Source organism: Medicago truncatula, chromosome 4, assembly GCF_003473485.1.
Source record: "Medicago truncatula cultivar Jemalong A17 chromosome 4, MtrunA17r5.0-ANR, whole genome shotgun sequence".
NCBI classification, from domain to species: domain Eukaryota; kingdom Viridiplantae; phylum Streptophyta; class Magnoliopsida; order Fabales; family Fabaceae; genus Medicago; species Medicago truncatula.
The window spans coordinates 8705534-8725591 of record NC_053045.1 but is presented as its reverse complement, the minus strand read 5'-3'; the positions used below and the strand labels follow the sequence as shown (position 1 = coordinate 8725591).

General features: G+C 31.7%; 2 protein-coding genes across 2 annotated transcripts; one reads left to right on the top strand and one right to left on the bottom strand.

The window, feature by feature from the left end:
- The first annotated feature begins 5594 nt into the window (after positions 1–5594).
- Positions 5595–6397, top strand: LOC112418000 (uncharacterized). The gene is made up of 4 exons (XM_024774177.1): positions 5595–5805; positions 5909–6005; positions 6099–6226; positions 6318–6397. The coding sequence occupies exons 1-4, from the start codon at positions 5595–5597 to the stop codon at positions 6395–6397; spliced, it is 516 nt and encodes a 171-aa protein (XP_024629945.1).
- A 12008-nt stretch (positions 6398–18405) lies between these two features.
- Positions 18406–19824, bottom strand: LOC11424014 (F-box/LRR-repeat protein 2). Its single transcript, XM_003605072.1, has one exon. The coding sequence runs from the start codon at positions 19822–19824 to the stop codon at positions 18406–18408; it is 1419 nt and encodes a 472-aa protein (XP_003605120.1).
- Positions 19825–20058: the final 234 nt, after the last annotated feature.

The window sequence follows — 20058 nt, the reverse complement described above, 5'->3', positions numbered from 1 at the left end:
TCTATTAAAAAAACTTATAGCAATAAAAATATAAAATATTTGACCAAAATTGGCATTAATGTATTTTTTTGGGATAAGAAGCTAACCAAAAGAAAAGAAAACAAAAATCATTTAAAAACTAGTCTCTGTGATACATCTCTTGCCGGGTATCAGCCTGTAGCTGCGGAAGTAAACCCTCTGGTGGCTCCGAAAACATTTTGATGTTTTTATCTTTTAATGCACCACTGCCTTGCAAACTAAGAGACTTTATTTGAGGGCTTATAACAATATCCATTAAAGAATTATAATTCTCTACACTTCTTATCCGACTTACCCAACGCTTGTAGTCGAATATGATCTCTCTAAGTGAAGGACAGTTTCTAATGCATGCAAACAACATCGCATAGTCTTGTTGTCGTTCATAGAGTGTAAAGGATAAAAACCAAAATGTTGATTTTTCAAGTAGAGCAGAAGCAACGCCTGCTTCTGTTAAATGAATACATTTAACAAGGATGGCCTCTTCGAGAAGCTTACAACTCTTAAACAATTGGAAAAGAAATTTTCCGTTTACATAGTAATGATCAGTGAGATTAACCATGCAGAGTTTGAAAAATGCCAAGGATAGTTGCTCTAACTCTTCTCCATAGAGGAAGTTAACGAGATCATTGCAATGTACAGGGTTGCTCCACATAATTTTTTCCTTTTATATCATGAAAATATTTGAAAATAATTTTGTTATATTTGTTGACAACATAAATATTATAATAACTTTCAAATAGTTTATGTAAAGTTTCATTTAGACTGATGTTATGTTTCCATATATTTTCTTCCATTCAAGAATCTAACATATATTACTCTCTAAAAAGCTGCATAACTTATTAAAAATAAAGATACATAAATAAGTATATTCAATAAAATTATTGTGCATATATTTTCTTCCTATCTTGTTTATGCTTTATACATAAATTAATTTTTGCATAACCCAAGTGATGTTCATAGTGAAAATCTTTTGTTATTAATCAGAAGGTCATGTTGTTGTGAAACATGAAGAAGTTTAATTAAAAAAAATGTATCTTATTACTTACACAAGTTATTTTACTTGTAAGAAATTATGCACATTTAAATGTAAATATAGGTTATCAAATTTCATAAGATTTATATTATGACTTAATCTTTCCAACAAGAGAAGCTTTCATTAGTGTCAAATTGACCTTACTAATTTCATTAAGCATTTTGAATTATAGGTTATAAATTAAAAAGTGTTAAAATATTAACCCTTCTTTTTGTGACACTTTCACTCCAGTCTTCAAAAAATAAAACTGCTATTGATATCTATTATTCCATCAAATAAAAACCTTTGACAATCCATCATAACAACTAGCTAAATATTTTCTCACTAACACCAATAAGAAAATGGAAATTAAAAACAAAAACAACATATAATAAAGACCAGAAAAATCCATTATTATAAAATTAACACCCACAACAACAAATCGAAAGTTATTATACTACAATATTTTGAGTTAAATTAAAAACATGAAATAATCAAAAAAAGGAAAAGTACTACCATTAACATCCCATCACAGTACAGTACAATTATGCACAAAACCCCCTGATTGATTTCCTGCAAGCCGATTCCATTGTGGCTCTCCTTCATTTGGGATCCAAGCATTGATTTCCATCATACCATGAATAACAGTTGAGATTTTGGGTTTGTGAACTTTAGTCTTCATTTGAGAGTATTCAAAGTTGTAATATTTTGGGATAAAACTCGCAACCCATCTGCGGGAATTATGGGTTGGTAGGAGAGATTGAGTGATGTGAGGTTCAATGGGAAACGAGAGATTTCATGGAGTAGCACGTTGAGGTCACTGTTGTAACACGAGAGGTTAAGGGAGGTAAGGTTTGTGAACCTTCTAAAGATACGTTCGGATACGGCCAGAGTATTGAGAGTGAGAGAGAATTGGATACGATTAATTATAGAGAGGAACTCTTTGGAGACCAGGGAGATACAGTTCAAGATGCCACGATTGTCGTAGTCGTCTTTCAAGAGATAGTGGTCATCGTCGGTTAGAAATTTGAAGACGCGTTCCCAGCATTCATCTGGTAAATAAAGATCTGCTGCTGTATTTGTTGTAAGGGTGATCGCCATAGCCAACGAGATGTTAGTAACGGCGGTGATATTGGGCGATTTTAAAAAAAGTAGGATTGTTGAAAAAGAACTAGGGTATATAGTTTTAGCATGTGGACTTGGACTAGATAAATATCTTTATCATTATCTTATCTTTATCTCTATTTTATCTTTATCTTTATATCTATTACTTGTAAATATTAATCCGTCTCGCTATACTTAACTTAATTTTCCCTCCACACTTTTGCATTTAATGTTTATCAAAAGTATAGTAAAGTAAAATAAAAGTATGTTTCTAATTATATGCTATTTTTTTTGGAAAGAAATAACTGTTAACCCGTCTCGCTATACTTAACCTAATATTTTTCCTTGCTTCTTTATTAGGTTTAACCTAACAAATTCCATCTAAAAAATGCATCGCACCAATTTCATTCCTATCTTCTTGCCTTTTGTTTTTTTTGACAATATTTTCTACACTTATCCTTATTTATTAATTTTGTTGGGCCCGTAACAACTTAATTAACCTAATATTTTCCCTCTCATTTGCTTTATTAGGTTATCACTAATTTAACCTAACAAAGACAATTTCCTTTGACTGTATCATTTGCAATGACAATTAAAAAAAGTCAAAGGCAGTCCGCTTAAACATGTTGGTGTATATCTACCAACATCTGTATTTTCTCACGGACAATTGTATGTTGCTGTTTCAAGAGTTACATCCGGAGAATGACTAAAGATATTGATCACTGATGAAGATGGTGAAGATACCAATGTAACGTCTAACGTCGTATATAAGGAAGTGTTTTGCAATGTGTGATGAAATCACATGTCAATGTACTAAAAATTTCATATTTCTTTTACCGAATTATTGATAGGATTACCAAATTTTCTTTTATAATATTTTCAGATTTCATACATTTTTTGAAGTGTTTTATTTTGACTACTATGGATTATCACGTGTTATTTTTTTCATTGTTACTAATTATATATTGAATTTATGATTCGTATGTTAATCCCTTTATAATAAACCCGTGCAGAGCACATGTCAAAAATTTATACTTATAAATGTTAACCCGTCTCGCTATACTTAACCTAATTTTAACCTAATTTTTCCCTCGACACTTTTGCATTTAATGTTTATCTAAAGTAAAATAAAATTATGTTCCTAATTATATGCTATTTTTTTTTTGGAAAGGAATAAACGTTAACCCGTCTCACTATACTTAAACTAATCTCTTACTTATAAATGTTAACCCGTCTCGCTATACTTAACCTATTATGTTACGTTACGGTATCAAGGACGATGTCATGGAAATATTATGTTATGGTACAATACCAACGTTTATGCTTCTTAATATTATGAAATACTATATGACAATCGTGACATTCATCTAAACTATTTAGTTACCTATTACCGTCTAATATTACCTTCGATATAACCCGTGCGTTAGCAGCGGTCGATGGTCTAGTCTTCTTATTCCTAAACAAAGCTTTGTTGCCCTAATTTTAACCTAATATTTTAACCCTAATATTTTAGCAACTTTTCCCTCCTTTAAAACCTAACCATATTTCCTAATTCTCCTCCTCCAAACCTTAACCATCTAACTTCACTCCTCCTAAACCATATTTCCTAATTCCCCTCCTCCAAACCCTAACCAATATATTTTAATCCTTTCTCCTAAACCGAAATCTCTTTTTAAAACCATACCTTTCTCTCCTCCAAACCCTCACCAATATATTTTAATCCTTTCTCCTAAACCGAAATCTCTTTTCAACATGGCTTCCAGAAACATTCAAACTTTGTTGTCATACCACTGCCTCACTGGTAACCATATCTTCATTCCACTCTGGTTTAAACTAAATATATAGATTTTTGCTCTTATTCCTCGCTGTTTTAAAGTATAAATCATTCTTTCAATCCCTTTCAATCTTTTGTAGGTCCGTTGGTGAAAAACCCTTTTTCCGATCTTGACAAAGCAATCAACAAGCTCAGACTGAAATACAGATCATATATCGTTGAATATGACATTGATGTTGTATGTGTTTTTTGCAAAATATACCTATTATTAATTATTTGCATTCTATTTTTATCAATGTTTGTGATGTTTTTGTTTGTTATTTTTTTAGGGTGCAGTATGCTTGCTTAACATGTTTGGCGGTGATTTCGAAGATCAAATTGGGCGCTATGCAATATTGACTGATCCTAAGTCCAACAAGGTGTGAAGATCAGAGGGGGTGCTCCGATGGTTGGGTCACATGATACCATCTACCTTGATGTTATTTACAATTAGTCCATGTTTAGATAAATTGTGCAAGACCTTTCCAATTTGAATTTTAAGTTTTAGTTTCTTAGAGTTTTGGAAGCATCTATTTTTTTGTCTTTGAATTTAGCAAATGTCCCTTGAATTTCATAAATAATTCAGCCTTGCTTGCTTTGCTTTTTGATTTCATCCACATCTCTAAAATATGTTTTGGGTGGAAACAAACTTAAATCCTAATCCTAATTTCTCTCATTCAAGTAACTAAGAGATTTCATCCACATCTCTAATCTAACTTTTTGATGGAAACAAACTAAAATCCTTATTTCTCTCATTCAAATAAGTAGGGGATTTCATCCACATCTCTAAAATATGTTTTCGGTGGAAAGAAACTAAAAATCCTAATTCTTCTCATTCAAGTAACTAAGAGATTTCATCCACATCTCTAAAGTAACTTTTTGGTGGAAACAAACTAAAATCCTTATTTCTCTCATTGAAATAAGTAGGGGATTTCATCCACATCTCTAAAATATGTTTTGGGTGGAAACAAACTAAAAATCCTAATTCCTCTTATTCAAGTAACTACTACACATTTCATCCACATATCTAAAATATGTTTTGGCGAATCAACTATGGTAATTCTTAAGTAAAAAAAAAAAATGTCAATTCTTAAGTAAAACAAAGTGCCCCATCAACAATATTAATTTCATTTTATTCATATTAATCTTTATCCTAAAATGTTGGTCACTTCCTAATTATGTGCTTATCCTGATAACTAATACTCTTTATTGCTCAACCGACATATCCTACTCACACGTATTCCACCTTTTTCCTATAAATATATCATAACCTATTAGCCAAACCATCTCAATCTAAATAAGCATCCTCTTTCTTAGAAAGGAAAAAACAAGCCAATGATTTTTCCCAAATACACTCCAATCTCAGCTGTTTCTGGATGAAGAAAGAATCTCAAGATGTGTGTGCGAGTTGCTCACATTTGGTTGATTCGAGAGAAGAAGGTCCCCACTAGCATCATTTTCATGAACATGTTACTGGTCGATGAAAAGGTTTCTGCATGTTTGCACTCTTAGCTTTAAAATTAGACTAATGTCATTGTTGTTTTTTAGTTATGTAATTTAACCAGCTGTTTAATGTTGTTGTTGTCGTCAATAGGGTGGACGTATTCACGCCACAGCTAGAAAAGATTTGGTGGCAAAGTTCAGCTCATGGTTCAAGAAGGAGGTACATATCAGCTTGAAAATGCAATTGTAGATTTTAATGAAAGTCCTTATAAGGTAACTTCACACAAACATAAGCTTAGTATGATGCACAATTCAACTTTTACCAAAGTACACTCGCCTGCTATCCCTATGAACGTTTTTGAGTTCAAGCCATTCAATGAAATTCTCTCTTCAACTGCCGAGGAAGTATCTACGGGTAAGACTTCAATTCTGAATGTGTGTTGTACATTATTTATACCTATAAGCATTCGTTTAGGAATTTCATACATTTGTTTTTGCTTTTGTATACGTAATTTCAGATGTTATTGATCATGTAATTGAAAGAGGTGATATAAGGGAAACTGAAAAGGACGGAAGGAAAAGCAGGGTTATTGATCTCACTTTAGAAGATCTTGAGTAAGATTTGTCTCTTTCTTTGTACCTGGTTGTAATATAATTTTAATATACCTTATGTTTTTGAATTGATATTTTGGTAATATTTTATTACAGAAACAACCGCTTGCATTGCTCTCTTTGGGGTGAACATGCTGACAAAATTGTGAGCTTTTTTGACAACCATGACAACGACACACCTACTATATTGATATTGCAGTTTTGCAAGACACGCATGTATTTAGGTATGTCGTGTTTTAAGTTTTTGCTTTCTGCTGATATCAACAATGAAATGTGAAATTATGTTCACTTGCTGTTGATTTTTAAAAAAATTAGATGCTATGGGAGTTGCTAATGCCTTTAATGGGACTAAGCTGATACTTAATGGCGATTTGCCTGATGTCGCTGCGACATGACACGGTAACCATTTACATTTTTATATGCTTTAGAATAATGACAAGTTTTTTTGGTCATAATTAAGTTGTCTAGAGGTCTCACCACTATTCTATTAACATTGGTGCCATTTTATTAGAATGAAAAATGCATCAATACAGTTCACCCGAAGTGTCAGCCAAATTTCAACGAACAGCTCCGCGTCTTTATCAGATGACTTGCTCAACACTAACCGAATGACAATTGAAAGCATGATTGAGTCACCTGAGGTAGCTATCTGTTTATTGAAATTTTTAGATGTCGTTTTGGATTCATCTTTGTTATTTTTCACATGGACAGTTGTACGTCGCAATATCACGGGTTACTTCGAGGGGTGGTTTAAAAATATTGATTAATGACGACGACGGCGATGATACCGATGTTGCATCAAGTGTGATCTACAGAGAAGTTTTCCGTAATGTGTAGGACTTTTTTGTGTACTATTCATTTTCTTATTTATTGAAACTATTTGCATGTCAACGAACTTCAGTTTCCCTTTTAAAATTATATGTTATGTTAAAGTAACAGGAACTACGTACTAGAATTATAGAACAATAACAAAGTCTATGGTAATTGACATTTTGCTTTGATTCACGACAATTTTTACATTCAAGCGAACTACAATGTTTTATTTTTTCAGTGAGTATTAATTTTTTAAATGACACGTGCGTTAGCACGGGTCAATGGTCTAGTTATGCTAAATGTTAGAAAGTTTGCCATAACCCTAATCTTGTTTTTATCCTTTACTATTAAAACTAGACTTGATGAGCTGTCACCTTAGCCCTAATCACTCCCTAATTTCCCTCCTAAACCTATCTTAATTGCTATGTTAATCTGCCAACGAATCCAACAAATCTCAGCCGTTGTTACCTCACGTTCATATACTTCCATTAATATCATATCCTTTCGATTACCTCTTTGAACTACAAACAATTTTCAAACTAACCAATCAACATCCATCGCTAACACTATATATCTCTTCGAATGTCTATCCATCTTAAAAAACAGTGTTGCACACTGCTCCATATTCCTTACTTTCTCTCTAACATCATTCCAATCCGGTTCTTCTTCTCTCACACTCTATTCATACCCATGAACAAACAATCAGTTAAACCCATCCATGAATTCACTCCAGATCGGTGAGTGGCTTCGTTCTTCCCTCCTAACCCCCAACTTCCACCAAACAAACAATCATGACCGAACACGGCAAACTCAAATCCTACTCCGGCCACCCTCCTCCGCCGTCGTTGCAATCCTTTCAACCTCCTTAGTACGAGTCTTTCCATGGCATTTCCAATTTCCCACCTCTTCACCCTAACCCTTACCCCTGCCGTCGGTTTCCCTCCTGGATCCGACCCCTCCGCCCCTATTACAGTTATTACTACTAAGCTTTTTCCGGTATTGTTCCTTCTTTTATTTATAGCTTATTTCTTCCATTTGGTTTTGTTTTGTAGCTTGAAAATGAAAATGTTTTGCAGCTTGAAAATGAAAAAATTGAATTTTTTTATTTTGATCAGCTCTATGACGGGTCATACGAATTTAGAAATTTAATGAATAAGTTCAATTTATCGATCTTACCTTTATGTTTGGAGATTTTGTTATTTTTTGTTGGTTTATACTTATCTCTATTCTTGACTGACTCCTCTTTGTTGTTGGAGATTTTATTCTTTGCTTTCCTTCACATTTTATGAGTCTTACTAACCTAATTTGATTACCCTTCAACAAAATTTGGACTTTGCAACTTCATGCACACCTTTTTTTTTTCCTCGGTTGTGTAACGATTAAGGTATATGTACTGTGAAGGGCATTGTTAGTATGCAAGAGCCATGTCAATTAATTCATTTCATGTTATGGATTGTTTTCCTTGATTTTTTTTTTCTTTTCAAACATCCAATGTGTATTTCAATGGATTATATGTAAATGTCATCTTTCGTCTGTGTATGCTACTGTTAAGCTACTTCTTCTAGGTGTTCTGCCATATCACTGTGAAGCTACTTCTTATCTGTTTGAGTCATTCTTCTCACCACATCGGTGTTCTGCCATTTTCTTACATGATTTAGGTTATTTCTGCTTTTGGTTGTTTTTTTCTTTACATCACTTCATATATTCTTCTTTTATCTTTAATTTTGCTTTTGGTTGTGCTCGATATACTATTTCAAATGTGGCTGCTAAAGTGATTCTTGAAACTTGAAAACAATGTTATGTAAATTTGTTTAACTCTGTGATTTAAATCTTATATTTGAAGCAAGAATGTCAAATAGCTATTGGTGATCAATGATATTAAATAATTTTATCTTATTGTAATGGTTGAATAACTGTTGAGAATGTAACAGTTTTGTTCAATGAATTGTTTACTATGCTGAGATTATTGATCACAATATACGTTTATTCATACTCTGTTAAAAATGAGTTCTTTTTTGAATTCTTAGGTAGCTCTCTCTGTGAGTTCCAACTCCTCCACTTATATAAACTTAAAAAAGTGCTAACGAGTTCTTTTTTAAATTAGGACTTATTTACTTGACCTTCTGACTTAGAAATTATGCAGGATTTAGGGAGTACTCAGTTATTGAAGATCAATATCAGTACGTTGTGTCATTGTTGTATTTTTTTACATTCTAATTCTGTCAGTTTCGTATCTGCTACTGTTCTATATAATAAGGTACCTTTGATGTAGTTGTGTGGTACCTTTTGTACTCTGTTTGTGTCTAAGTACAATTTATCATTCCTTTTAGGTTGGCTATATTGTTTTGTAGGAAAAAATTTGGTTTTTATTTAGTGATTGACACTTGAGTATTTTGGAGAAAGATTTGAAAAAGAGAGGTTAGTTTGCTGACTGGTAAGTATTAGAACTTTGGAGAGAGATTTGGAAAAGATGTCAGTTCATCATCTTTAGTATTGGAATAATATGTCAATGAATTATATTTTCCATGCCTTTTATGTTGTCACTTTCCAATTTTTTTTTACCATTTTGTGCAGAAGGTGTCAAATGTAGAAAATTTGGATTTGGATTGGTTTTACATAGTGTTTTCTGAGTTAATTATTCTATTTCAGCTACATAACTTTCTTCTAACTTTTTCTTTGTTATAAAAGTTATAATATTGTTTTCTGTCAAGCTTCCTTGATTTATCATAGATTATATAACAATGATTTAAACTAACTTCAGTTAGATCATACAAGGTTCATTCCATATCAAGTTAAATGTTAAAGTATCCTCCTTTGTTTCTCTATGCTCAATTGACTCAAATATCCCCTCTTGGTAATTCTTTTCAATTACATTAAAGAAAATATTATTTTCTTTTTGATTTGTTTCTTTGTCGTCTCATTTAGATCATTAGAGTTACAAACCAATGTTATATATGCATCTCACTTTTTAGTCATGTCAATTTAAGCGGTTAGGAAATTTATGGAATAAGCTAATTACACAGTTAGTGTACGGCAGCTTTGCTGTTGCTTTCATACTGTTGAGTGTTATACTTCAACCTTGATTTAGTTTCCCTTATAATGGCAGCTTTGCCATGCTGTAAATTTATAATTTTTTTCTAATTCTCATGTACTGAAGTACTTACATATTTGTAATAGAAAATTATTGCTTTCTTTTATGCCCATCACATAGAGGATATAGTATAATACCACCCTACGACCAAAAGGAAACTCATAAAAGGATGATCTTTAGTTTAAAAGCTAAAGAGATGGAAAAAAATGTATTCAACCCAATTAGGGGGAGAAGTGTTAAAGGGTCTAAAATGTTAAGACTGTGGGAACCAAGCAAAGAAGGATTGTGCATACTCAAGGTGCAGAAGTTGCTGCAAAAACAAAGATTTTAACTGCCATACACATATCAAAACTTCAGAAGCACTTGGATTCCTGCTGATAGAAAATTAGTGGAAAAAAAGATCTGAAATGCATCCACCGCAAAGAGTCCTAAAATGCCATGGATCGTGATTGAAGATTCAAAGTAATCAAGGAGCATTATTTGGTAATATTAGTTATGCCGACATCTCTTTAGTGAAACCATTTTGGCTATCTAATTGTTTGTTGTCCCTTTCTTAGTTAAAATTTTCCATTTATGGAGTTGTCATATTTTGTGTGAATTATGTAAGGGCTGGGTTAACTATTTTGGATACAAATTTGTATTTGCACCTTTTGCTGGAAGTATGTTTTGTTTTTAAGCTTGAATCTTGGATTTGATATTACTTTAGTGTAAACCATGTGAATCTGTGATGCCATTTTTATCTTTTTATGAATAGCGGTGACATCCACTTTTGAGTTTTCCATATCAATTCATGTTTGCTATTTCTCACTATCAACTCATTTTTTATCGTATAAATTGTGGTCCATCATGAATACATAATTGTATTCAGTCAGCGAACGTAAAAATAAAATAAAAAAATGTAGAGTTTTTAAAAAAGGAAACATTTTTTCACATAAGTAAATAATATGAAAATCAATTTCATCTTAATTTTATATATATGACGGTAATTTGCTATGGTTATTCTCATAAACTTTCAGCATGATGAACGATCAATTAAGTTAACCATAATCTTGAATCAAGACATGATTGGCATTTGCCATGGAAAAACATGTCAAGACAAATTTTATTATGATATTGCATTTCTAATAATTTTATTGGTGTTTATTGATAGACTCATGGGTCAAAGGTCAGTTATCGGTATCAATTACGGTCGATAGGACCCGTGCAACAGCACGGGTCAAGAGTCTAATTATACTAAATGTAAGTAAGGTTGTCCTAACCTTAATCCCGTTTTTTTTAGGTCTAAATAATTTATGCAAAAAAAGAGAGGTTATCTATATATATATATATATATACAAATCCTACTGAGTCTCCAAACCCTATTCCCTAACCATAATTCCCAATTGTCTATTTTATTCTTATTTTTACAACCTAATTTCAATTTTATCCTTAAACCCAACTTTTTTGTCTTCCTTTTATGAAAAAAGGAAATCCTATTGTGGATCGAACCGGGTACCACATGCTTCAATTTTACAACTCTTACCACGGGCATTGATATTTTTTTTGACATGTGATTGCTTCAATGATATGTAAATCTTGGGTCCTATTTCTTTCAATCTCACAATTCCTAAATCATTTCTCACCATCGTGCAATTGAACATAATAACCATAATCCCTCCCTTTTTGGCAGACATAATTAATTTTCTTGAAAAAAAAGGTCTCCAAGAAATTGAATCAGGCAACACATGAAAAGTTCATTTTATTAAAGTCATTAATGCCATTGCAAATTTTTTTTTTATAGCAGTTCCTTTTCATTATTATTTTTCTTTTAATTACCACATAACGGTTCTTTTTCATTATTATTTTTTTCTTTCGATTACCACATAGGAGTTTATTTTCCTACGAAGTCTCCAAACACTATTCCATCACCCTAATACTCAATTTGTCTATTTTACCTATTATTTTTACAACCTAATTCAAATTTTGTCCTCTCACTCCCAATAAAATCATATTGAGCTCATCATGTCCATAACGTAAAGAATGAAAACAAACATTTCAATAATAGAGAGACAATAACATTGAATTGATTAAATTGATATATTCAATTGCTTAAGAATGAAATATTCGTATTAAAGACAAAATATTCTACTTCAATTTGCAGTTTCAGTTGGCAATACACTTCCAAGTTTAATTGTTTTTACTTATATATAATCGCTCAAATTCAATTGGATAGTTCCAAATCAAGTAGGGAAGGTTACACTTATATTTGAGTATACCATTTTTAATGTGGATTTTATGTGGGATAATACGGTAGAATTAATCAAGAAAAAATAAAGATTGCGATGTCAGAGTGCATACCTTCGATGTACAGTGACGCTACTGTATTAATCTTCAGTGTTTCTTATTTTTTAAATATCTTTAAACTCAAAAAAATGCGGTGACATTGATCTATGGTATGTGAGTTTAAAACCCATTTTTTAAAAAGTCTCTTTGAATTTGGTTAATGTAGATAATATATATTTTTTCAATTGTTAATACACTGTTTTTAGGGTTGATATATTTTTGAAAAAATATTTATTTATTATAACATATAGTAACACATAAGACCCGTGCGTTATAAGGAATTGAATCAGATACCATATGCTTACACTTCACAACTTTAACCACTACGCGACTTCCATTTTTTGTTGAAATATTGTTGCTTCCAAAAGTGATATACATGACTAAAACATTTTTTATAAAGCTTCAACCACCCTAGCGGTTCTTTTTCTCATAGAAGTTATTTATTATTATTATTAGAGTAAATTACACTCCCCTCCCCTCAAAGATGCTTGAATTACACTCCCCTCCCCTCTTAAGTTAAAATATACACTCCCCTCCCCTCTTATTCAAAACATATTAGAAAAAATTTCACTCCCCTCCCCTAAGAGAAGCTTGAATTACATCTCCCTCCCCTCTTATGTTAAAATCTACACTTTACTCCCTCAATATTCTTTTTTATTATTTCTAATAATCTAGCAAAAAATAATAATTTAACACACTTAAAAAAAAAATAGTATTGCGGGTCTATTTTAATATAATAAAAAATTGAATACATATTTTTCGCTATTTTTTATTCACAATTTCATTAACATGTAGTTTTAAACTCTATTATAAAATATGAAACAACCAAAAACAATTAAAATATGTGAAAAATTACTAAAATCATTAAAACATGATTATTTAAAAGTTAACTTTATACTCTAATTTATAAAATCAATAGCAATATATTTAAATTTAATTATCATTAACATTTAAACTATAAATAAATGAATTAATTTTTCTAAAATGGTGATTCAAAATTAATATATATTATAAGAATATTTATTTATGTTCAAATAGATTAAAGTGTAGTGAATATGTAATTATTAAGGGAGGGGATTGTAATTCAAGCATCTTTGAGGGGAGGGGAGTGTAATTTACTCTTATTATTATTATTATTATTATTAGAGACTCCTTTATTCATAGTAATTTTTTTTCATTATTATTACTATTATTATTATTATTATTATTATTATTATTATTATTATTATTATTATTATTATTATTATTATTATTATTATTATTATTATTATTATTATTATTATTTTTACTTTCTGTTACTACGCAAAAGTTTCTTTTCATTTTGTTTTCTTCTTTCGGCTATCATATAGCAGTTCATTTTCCTTTTCATTTTCAGAAATTAGCAGCCCTTGCAGTTAGGATCAATTTTTTATGTGTACGCTTACTTCGTGTTACGATATTAAAGTTGCATCTTTAAAATTGTTGATAATTTAACTGATCCAGATGATAATATTATCATTAGAAACTTTACTTTTTATTGTAATTTTGTCGGCCTCTTTGTTTCTCCTATATTATATATATTACTTGAAGTTATTTATTCTTACTTTTTATTTGCAAAAACTATTTTGGCAAAGTAATGACTTTGATTCCATATTCATTTTTGTTAATGCAAACTAAATGTTTTTAACTTTCTTCTTTAAAATTGTGCATGTCGATCATTCTCAATTGTCACTTAGTTTAATTGTTTTTGAGTTTAAAAGTAACTCTATAAATAATAATATAGTCAATTTAATATTTTATACATGAAACTCTACAACATCCGTGCATCACATGAGTTAGGATCTAGTTGTAAGTGAATGTGCATCTAACTATTGAGTATTGAGTCAATATACTATTGGATCAAGTTAAAGCATTGTAATTTTTTTGTTGAGGAAGTTAAACTTGTGTACTTATCTCTTTAATCATATCATTGTAACATATTTGTATACTCTCTCTACTATCTTTATACTCGTTTCTATTCAAAGAGTTTCATATAACAAGTTATCAATACATTATCAATACGAGCTTAACAACAAGAGTTATGCAATTCTTCTTAATATTTTTTTTTATATAAATAACTTTAATTTTTTATCGATTATTATAAGGTATACTGTTACAGCTTCATCAATTAGAATTAGTGCCTTATAGATACATTAAATCATTATTACGTGAATTGTATTAATTTTTATTTGGCTAAAATATGGTTTTAGTCCCTGCAAATATGCCTCGTTTCGGTTTCAGTCCCTGTAAAAAAAAATTGAAGAAAAAAGTCCCTACAAACTATTTTGTTTTTTAAAATAGTCCCTGACCCCACTATATTGTGATGATTTGCATACGTGGTACATGGTGACTGAACTCATTTTGTAGAAAAAAGTCCTTGCAAAATATATTGTTTTTTAAAATAGTCTCTGGAGAGACTATTTTAAAAAACAAAATATTTTATATATTTTTACAGGGACTAAAACTAAAACAAGACATATTTGTAGGGATTAAAATCATATTTTAGCGTTTTTTGTTTATATTTATTCCATATGCATTCTTCAAGTATTGCAAAAAGATTGATCTCATATTATAAAATTAAAGATATTTTATTATGTAGATCCTGAAAAACTCAAAGTTATTTTCTGTGAATTTTTGAAAAAATCAAAAACGTAATTAAGAAGAACTCAATATTATCCTCTATGAATGAATATCGGAAGAATCAAAAAGCATTCATACCTGAAGGATTGCTTAGAAATTGATATTAATGTTTAAATATGTATCGCATAGTTATTGAAAAACTAAAAATAATTAAACCAATAGTGATGCTCAAAGATTGCACGAATAATTAAACCAATAGAATATATTTGGAAACAATTGCTAAATCATATATGTTATTGTGTTGTTACACTTACTTACAGAACAAATTAATAAGTTGGGATGATTAATGCAATTACTAGCAAGTGCAAGTTCAATTCTAGCTACAAGAGCAAATACTTCACCGATCAATGCCATATCTTTATGAGAAGCCTTTAGCTACTAACCTTGCTTTGTGCTTTGAAAGTGTGCCATTTGTATTCAGCTTGACTTTGAAAATCCATTTTACATTTTTCTTCTTCTGTGGTAGCTCAACCATTTCTCAGGGCCTTATACAGGAAAAATGAGAGAGTCGTTTTTTGAAGAGTACCAACACATCAAAAACATGCTTAAGGACCTCTAGTAAGTTTTAAATAAATTGGATCATTTCGTTGAATAGTACTAGATGGACCATTTTATTCTTTGGGAATGAGCCGTTGCATTCTCTTTTATTTTGAAGTTTTTTGTTTGTTTCTACATGTAGTCAAAAGAAGACAAACAATACGATCAAAACTTTGAAAGCAGCATTTTTTCATAAGAAGACAAAACTGGCCAACGTCTTCCGGACTGCTGACGTGTCCATCAGAACTTGAGTTTCAAAAGAAGACAAACGTTTTATTAGAAGAAGTCAAACATCAGCTCTTGGAGACTCTGACTCAGTTTGTTGTCCTCTGAAGGAAGGTCGCTTTTCCGTGTTTGAGAATTTAAAGACAGAGAATGTAACAGGTCATTCTATCCGAAGCAAAAGATTTTCGAATGACTACTCAGTGACATTATCCATTCGTGGAAAAGCTTCAATGTCTCTGATCAAGCTTCTCAAGGACTTATTTGATGCGCAGACACTTCTTCAACAACGGATCTCTCATTCTCTCCTATATATGGACCTAAGCAGTTGAAGAAAAATAACAAGACTTAGAAAAATTCTTCCAAACTTTAAATCTCATAATTTCTTAAGTGTTCATAAGTCACTTGCACTTTAAGTTTCTTACACATATGATTGTATCAAGTGTCAACACAATCTCATTTATTTGTTAAACTTTGATTTTAGAAGTTTCTTACTTGTGTTTGAGGAAAGGAAGCCAAGTGATTGCCGGTGCCGATGAGACATCAAGTGATTTTAGAAGTTTTACTTGACGAACTGGTTCTTGTTCTTGTTCATCTTTCTTGTTGTCAATAGGTCTAGCGACACGTGTCGCGGAAGAACTACTCGGAACCGGATCATCCAAAATCTGAGAAAATGAAGCTAGACGACCATGATAGACGACCATGTGTAACTTGTAATGAGCTCACGGAATTAAAGTTTGGCTTCGACGTGAGAGTGGCAAGCTTTGTGAAGTTGGGGAGATTTTGAGAAGAGTTGATAACTGTTAAATTTACTTGTTTTCACCTATATATTTAGGACACTTATTAACTTATTTTACAAGTAATCTGATGGAAATCCCCTAATTTACTTTTAATATTATATAGTTAGGTTTCAAGTATTAGAACCAATACTGTGACATATTTCCATTGTTTTGACAGGTTTTGAAGATCAAAAGATGCTTGAAAGCAAAAGATTAATGAAGTGGAGCAAACTTACATTCACTCTGCAAAGCCACAACGGGCTTAGAGTGAATAAGTTAGAGAGTATGGAATGTAGAACATGGCAAATTAACTTGGAGTGTGAAAAATTCTAGAAGATGGAGGAATTAGGTTGCTCACAGAACTTTTTAACAAAATTTTGAGGCTCTTGTTCTTTCAACTAATAATGTTGTGAAAAGAGAGAAAAAGTTTGAGCCAATGCCATCGCTTATGTTTTGCATAAGTTTGACCCACGCTGCTAAGAGTGTCACGTATGTCAATAGTGTAAGTTAATTCAAAATCAATTGGCAAGCTACAATAGCAATCTGCCCCATGCTATGGCATATCATAATTATCTCTCTTTCCATGCATGGTGAAAGTTAATATGAGCACAATAAGAGAAAGATAATGATAAGATATACCCTTAAGATAAATATAATGAGTATAATACATAAATTAATTAGTAAAAGAACTTCAGCAGAACATTAAAAATGTAAGGAAATGGTAATCCAAGGTTAATTGGGTTTAAAAAAGTATTGATTCACATGCATGTGAATTAGTATGTTTCCCCTAAACCATATATATTGATGAATGTAATTTGTTCTCATACATAGAATTTTTGAGTAACCCCGTAAGCTCCATGAGTTTATTTAGACTCTCGAGTTTGACGACCTTCATAGGAAATATACAACGAAATTATCAAATCATATGTATCCCAACTTTCTGCAAACCCTGTCAAAGATGATAGCAGAAAATGAAGTGAACTTTTATCAATATCAATACACAATTTTTAGTACTTTGGCTTAAGTGTCTCTACAAATCCAAATAAATAATCACTTCCTTTACTTGAGTTTGATATAGATTATATAGAAAATAATGAGAAATCTTCAAATACCCAAAGTGAAGGCTAAAAAGGGAAATAATTAGCATTACCACATGCAAGAACTTGAATAACTGCTAGCCTACTGACTTTATTGTATAGATATTTTAGAGTAAAGGAACTATACTTTTAGTTACAAAACATTCTTGCATCAGAGAAATTCCCAAGAAAGTAGTGACATACAATATTTTTCACTTTGAAAGTATTTTTTTATTCATTCACAATGTAATCAAAACTGGACCAGACCGGCGTGTTCAACCGATTGAATTGGGAACTGAACGTCTGAACCTACTGATAAATACTTGCTCTAATATGAATTACTGATGGAATTTGTGCTGCTCTCGTGTTAAAGAAGTCGTAAATTTCAATAATCAAGTTAATGGAACATATTATGGAATCCTCCAAAATGAATTTATGAATGGCAACAAAAGTAGCATAAATGAGAGACTCTAATAATCAAGAATCAAGTCACCAAAAGCAGAATCAACAAGAAACAAAAAATATTAATCAAAAACACCACCTCTTGTTCTCTTAAAATCACATGCATATCCACACTAAAGTTAGTAGGACATATAAAACTCACCATATCAGAAATTAGGCAAATAAACCACTAAGTGGAATATATGATTTACATGTTATATTATGACAGGGCTAAAGAAGAAACAGAAAGTATATAGGTTAATGTTTGTAAGCTTGGTCCAAAAAAGAAATAACATAAAATTGGTTCTCGAAAGAAAGTAGGACACAGAAATACCCAATGACTTGCATTACACAACAACTTAAGCAATTGTCATGTAGACTGATGAGCAAATACACATTTTTTGAAGTAATTTCTCAGAGATATAAATCTGTAAACAAAAACAAAAAATCTCACATTTCATACTTCATAGCAGTTCCAGAGTAGATGGCAAGACGAGGTTCCTCTTTTTGTTATACCAAGGTGGGACAATTATCTTTCTCAGCGATGGCCTTGAAAATATCATCGAGTCAACAACATCAGGATGCACATTATAGCAGCGCCTCAGATTGACTTCTGTCAGTTGCGTGCAGTTTTTTACCACATCCATCACTCCCTTCCCTGTGACGTTACGACAATTTTCCAGTAACAACTGCAAAAGCCCACAACAACTCTTTGAAATTGCATAAAGTGTTTTATCATCAACTCTTGTATGTGACAAGTTCAACACCTCCAGTTTGGAAATTTCAAAGTTCATTCCGGAGAGCCCAACTCTTGGACAGTAGGCTAAGTTCAAATCCCTAATCTCACAACATCTCTTCAAAACTTGACAAATACCTTCTTCAGATATGTCATAGCAATGACTCAAATCAAGCAACTGCAAATTGGGGAATAAGGAAGATAACATTTCGAGGTTTTCATTACTTAACCAACAATTGTAAATCAAACTGAGAGACTTCAGTTGAGGTCTTACACCAAAATCAACCAAACAGCTAGCATTCTCTAAACTCTCTACGCTCATACATTTGAATTCCACTTTGATCTCACTAAGTGAAGGGAAATTCCTAATGAATGCATACAACTTTGCACAGTCTTGATCGAAATAATCGGTAAAGGATAAAGACCTCAACGTTGGTCTCTCCCATAGGGCAGAAGCAATGCCTGCTTTGGTTAACTGAGAACACTTAAACATGATAACCTCTTCGAGATGCTTACAATTCTTTAACAAGTGAAAAAGCAATTTGTCGTTGATATAGTTATGATTAGATAGATTAACCTTGCGAAGTTTGAAAAGTGCCAATGAAAGAGCCTCAACTCCATCAAAGAAGATACTGAGATTGTTGAACTCTTTAGGGTTACTGAGATCGAGTTCTTCTAGGAAAGGAAAACAATCGGCGATGAGGAAGATGTCAGTGCTATTGATAGATTCAATGTTGGAACATGTGAGTGAGGTCAAAGTTGTAATATTTCGGGAGAGAACTCGCAATCCATTTGCAGGAATGGTGGGTTTGTTAGAGAGATTGAGTGATGTGAGGTTCAACGAAAAACGAGAGAGATGGCAGAGGACAGTGTTGAGGCAACCATTGTACAAAGTGAAGTCGAGGGAGGTGAGATTAGTAAACCTTTGAAAATCGCGACAAAAGAAAGAGAGTGAGGCATTTTTCGAGATAGTGAGAGAGAACCGGAGACTGCTGGTGATGGAGAGAAACTTTTTTGAGATGACCGAGAGAGATTTCAAGACATGGTTGTAGTCTTCGAAGCCTTCGTTGTTGGTGTCGGTGAGGAGTTTGCAGATACAGTCCCAGCAACCATTCGGTAAATTTAACAAAGGTGATGCAGAATCCATTGAAGCAGAGAGTTGGAAGAAACGAAACCAATTTGTTTGAAGAACTGAGAGAAAGCGTTGTGTTTTCTGAAAGTGGGAGATTTTAGGGTTAGGTTACGTGCAAGTGACAAAAGAAGGTTTTTTTTTTTTTTTTTTTTTGACAAAAGAAGGTTGCATATGTTAAAAATAAAATAATTTAAATGAGTTTTTACATGAATGTTTTTATAATATGATCTGAAAAATAATTTATTTTAA

Coding starts and splice junctions, on each gene's coding strand:
- LOC112418000 (XM_024774177.1), top strand. CDS start 5,595: ATGGTTCAAGAAGGAGGTACATATCAGCTTGAAAATGCAATTGTAGAT. Junction 5,806..5,908: donor TGCCGAGGAAGTATCTACGG/GTAAGACTTCAA, acceptor ACGTAATTTCAG/ATGTTATTGATCATGTAATT. Junction 6,227..6,317: donor CAAGACACGCATGTATTTAG/GTATGTCGTGTT, acceptor TAAAAAAATTAG/ATGCTATGGGAGTTGCTAAT.
- LOC11424014 (XM_003605072.1), bottom strand. CDS start 19,824: ATGGATTCTGCATCACCTTTGTTAAATTTACCGAATGGTTGCTGGGAC.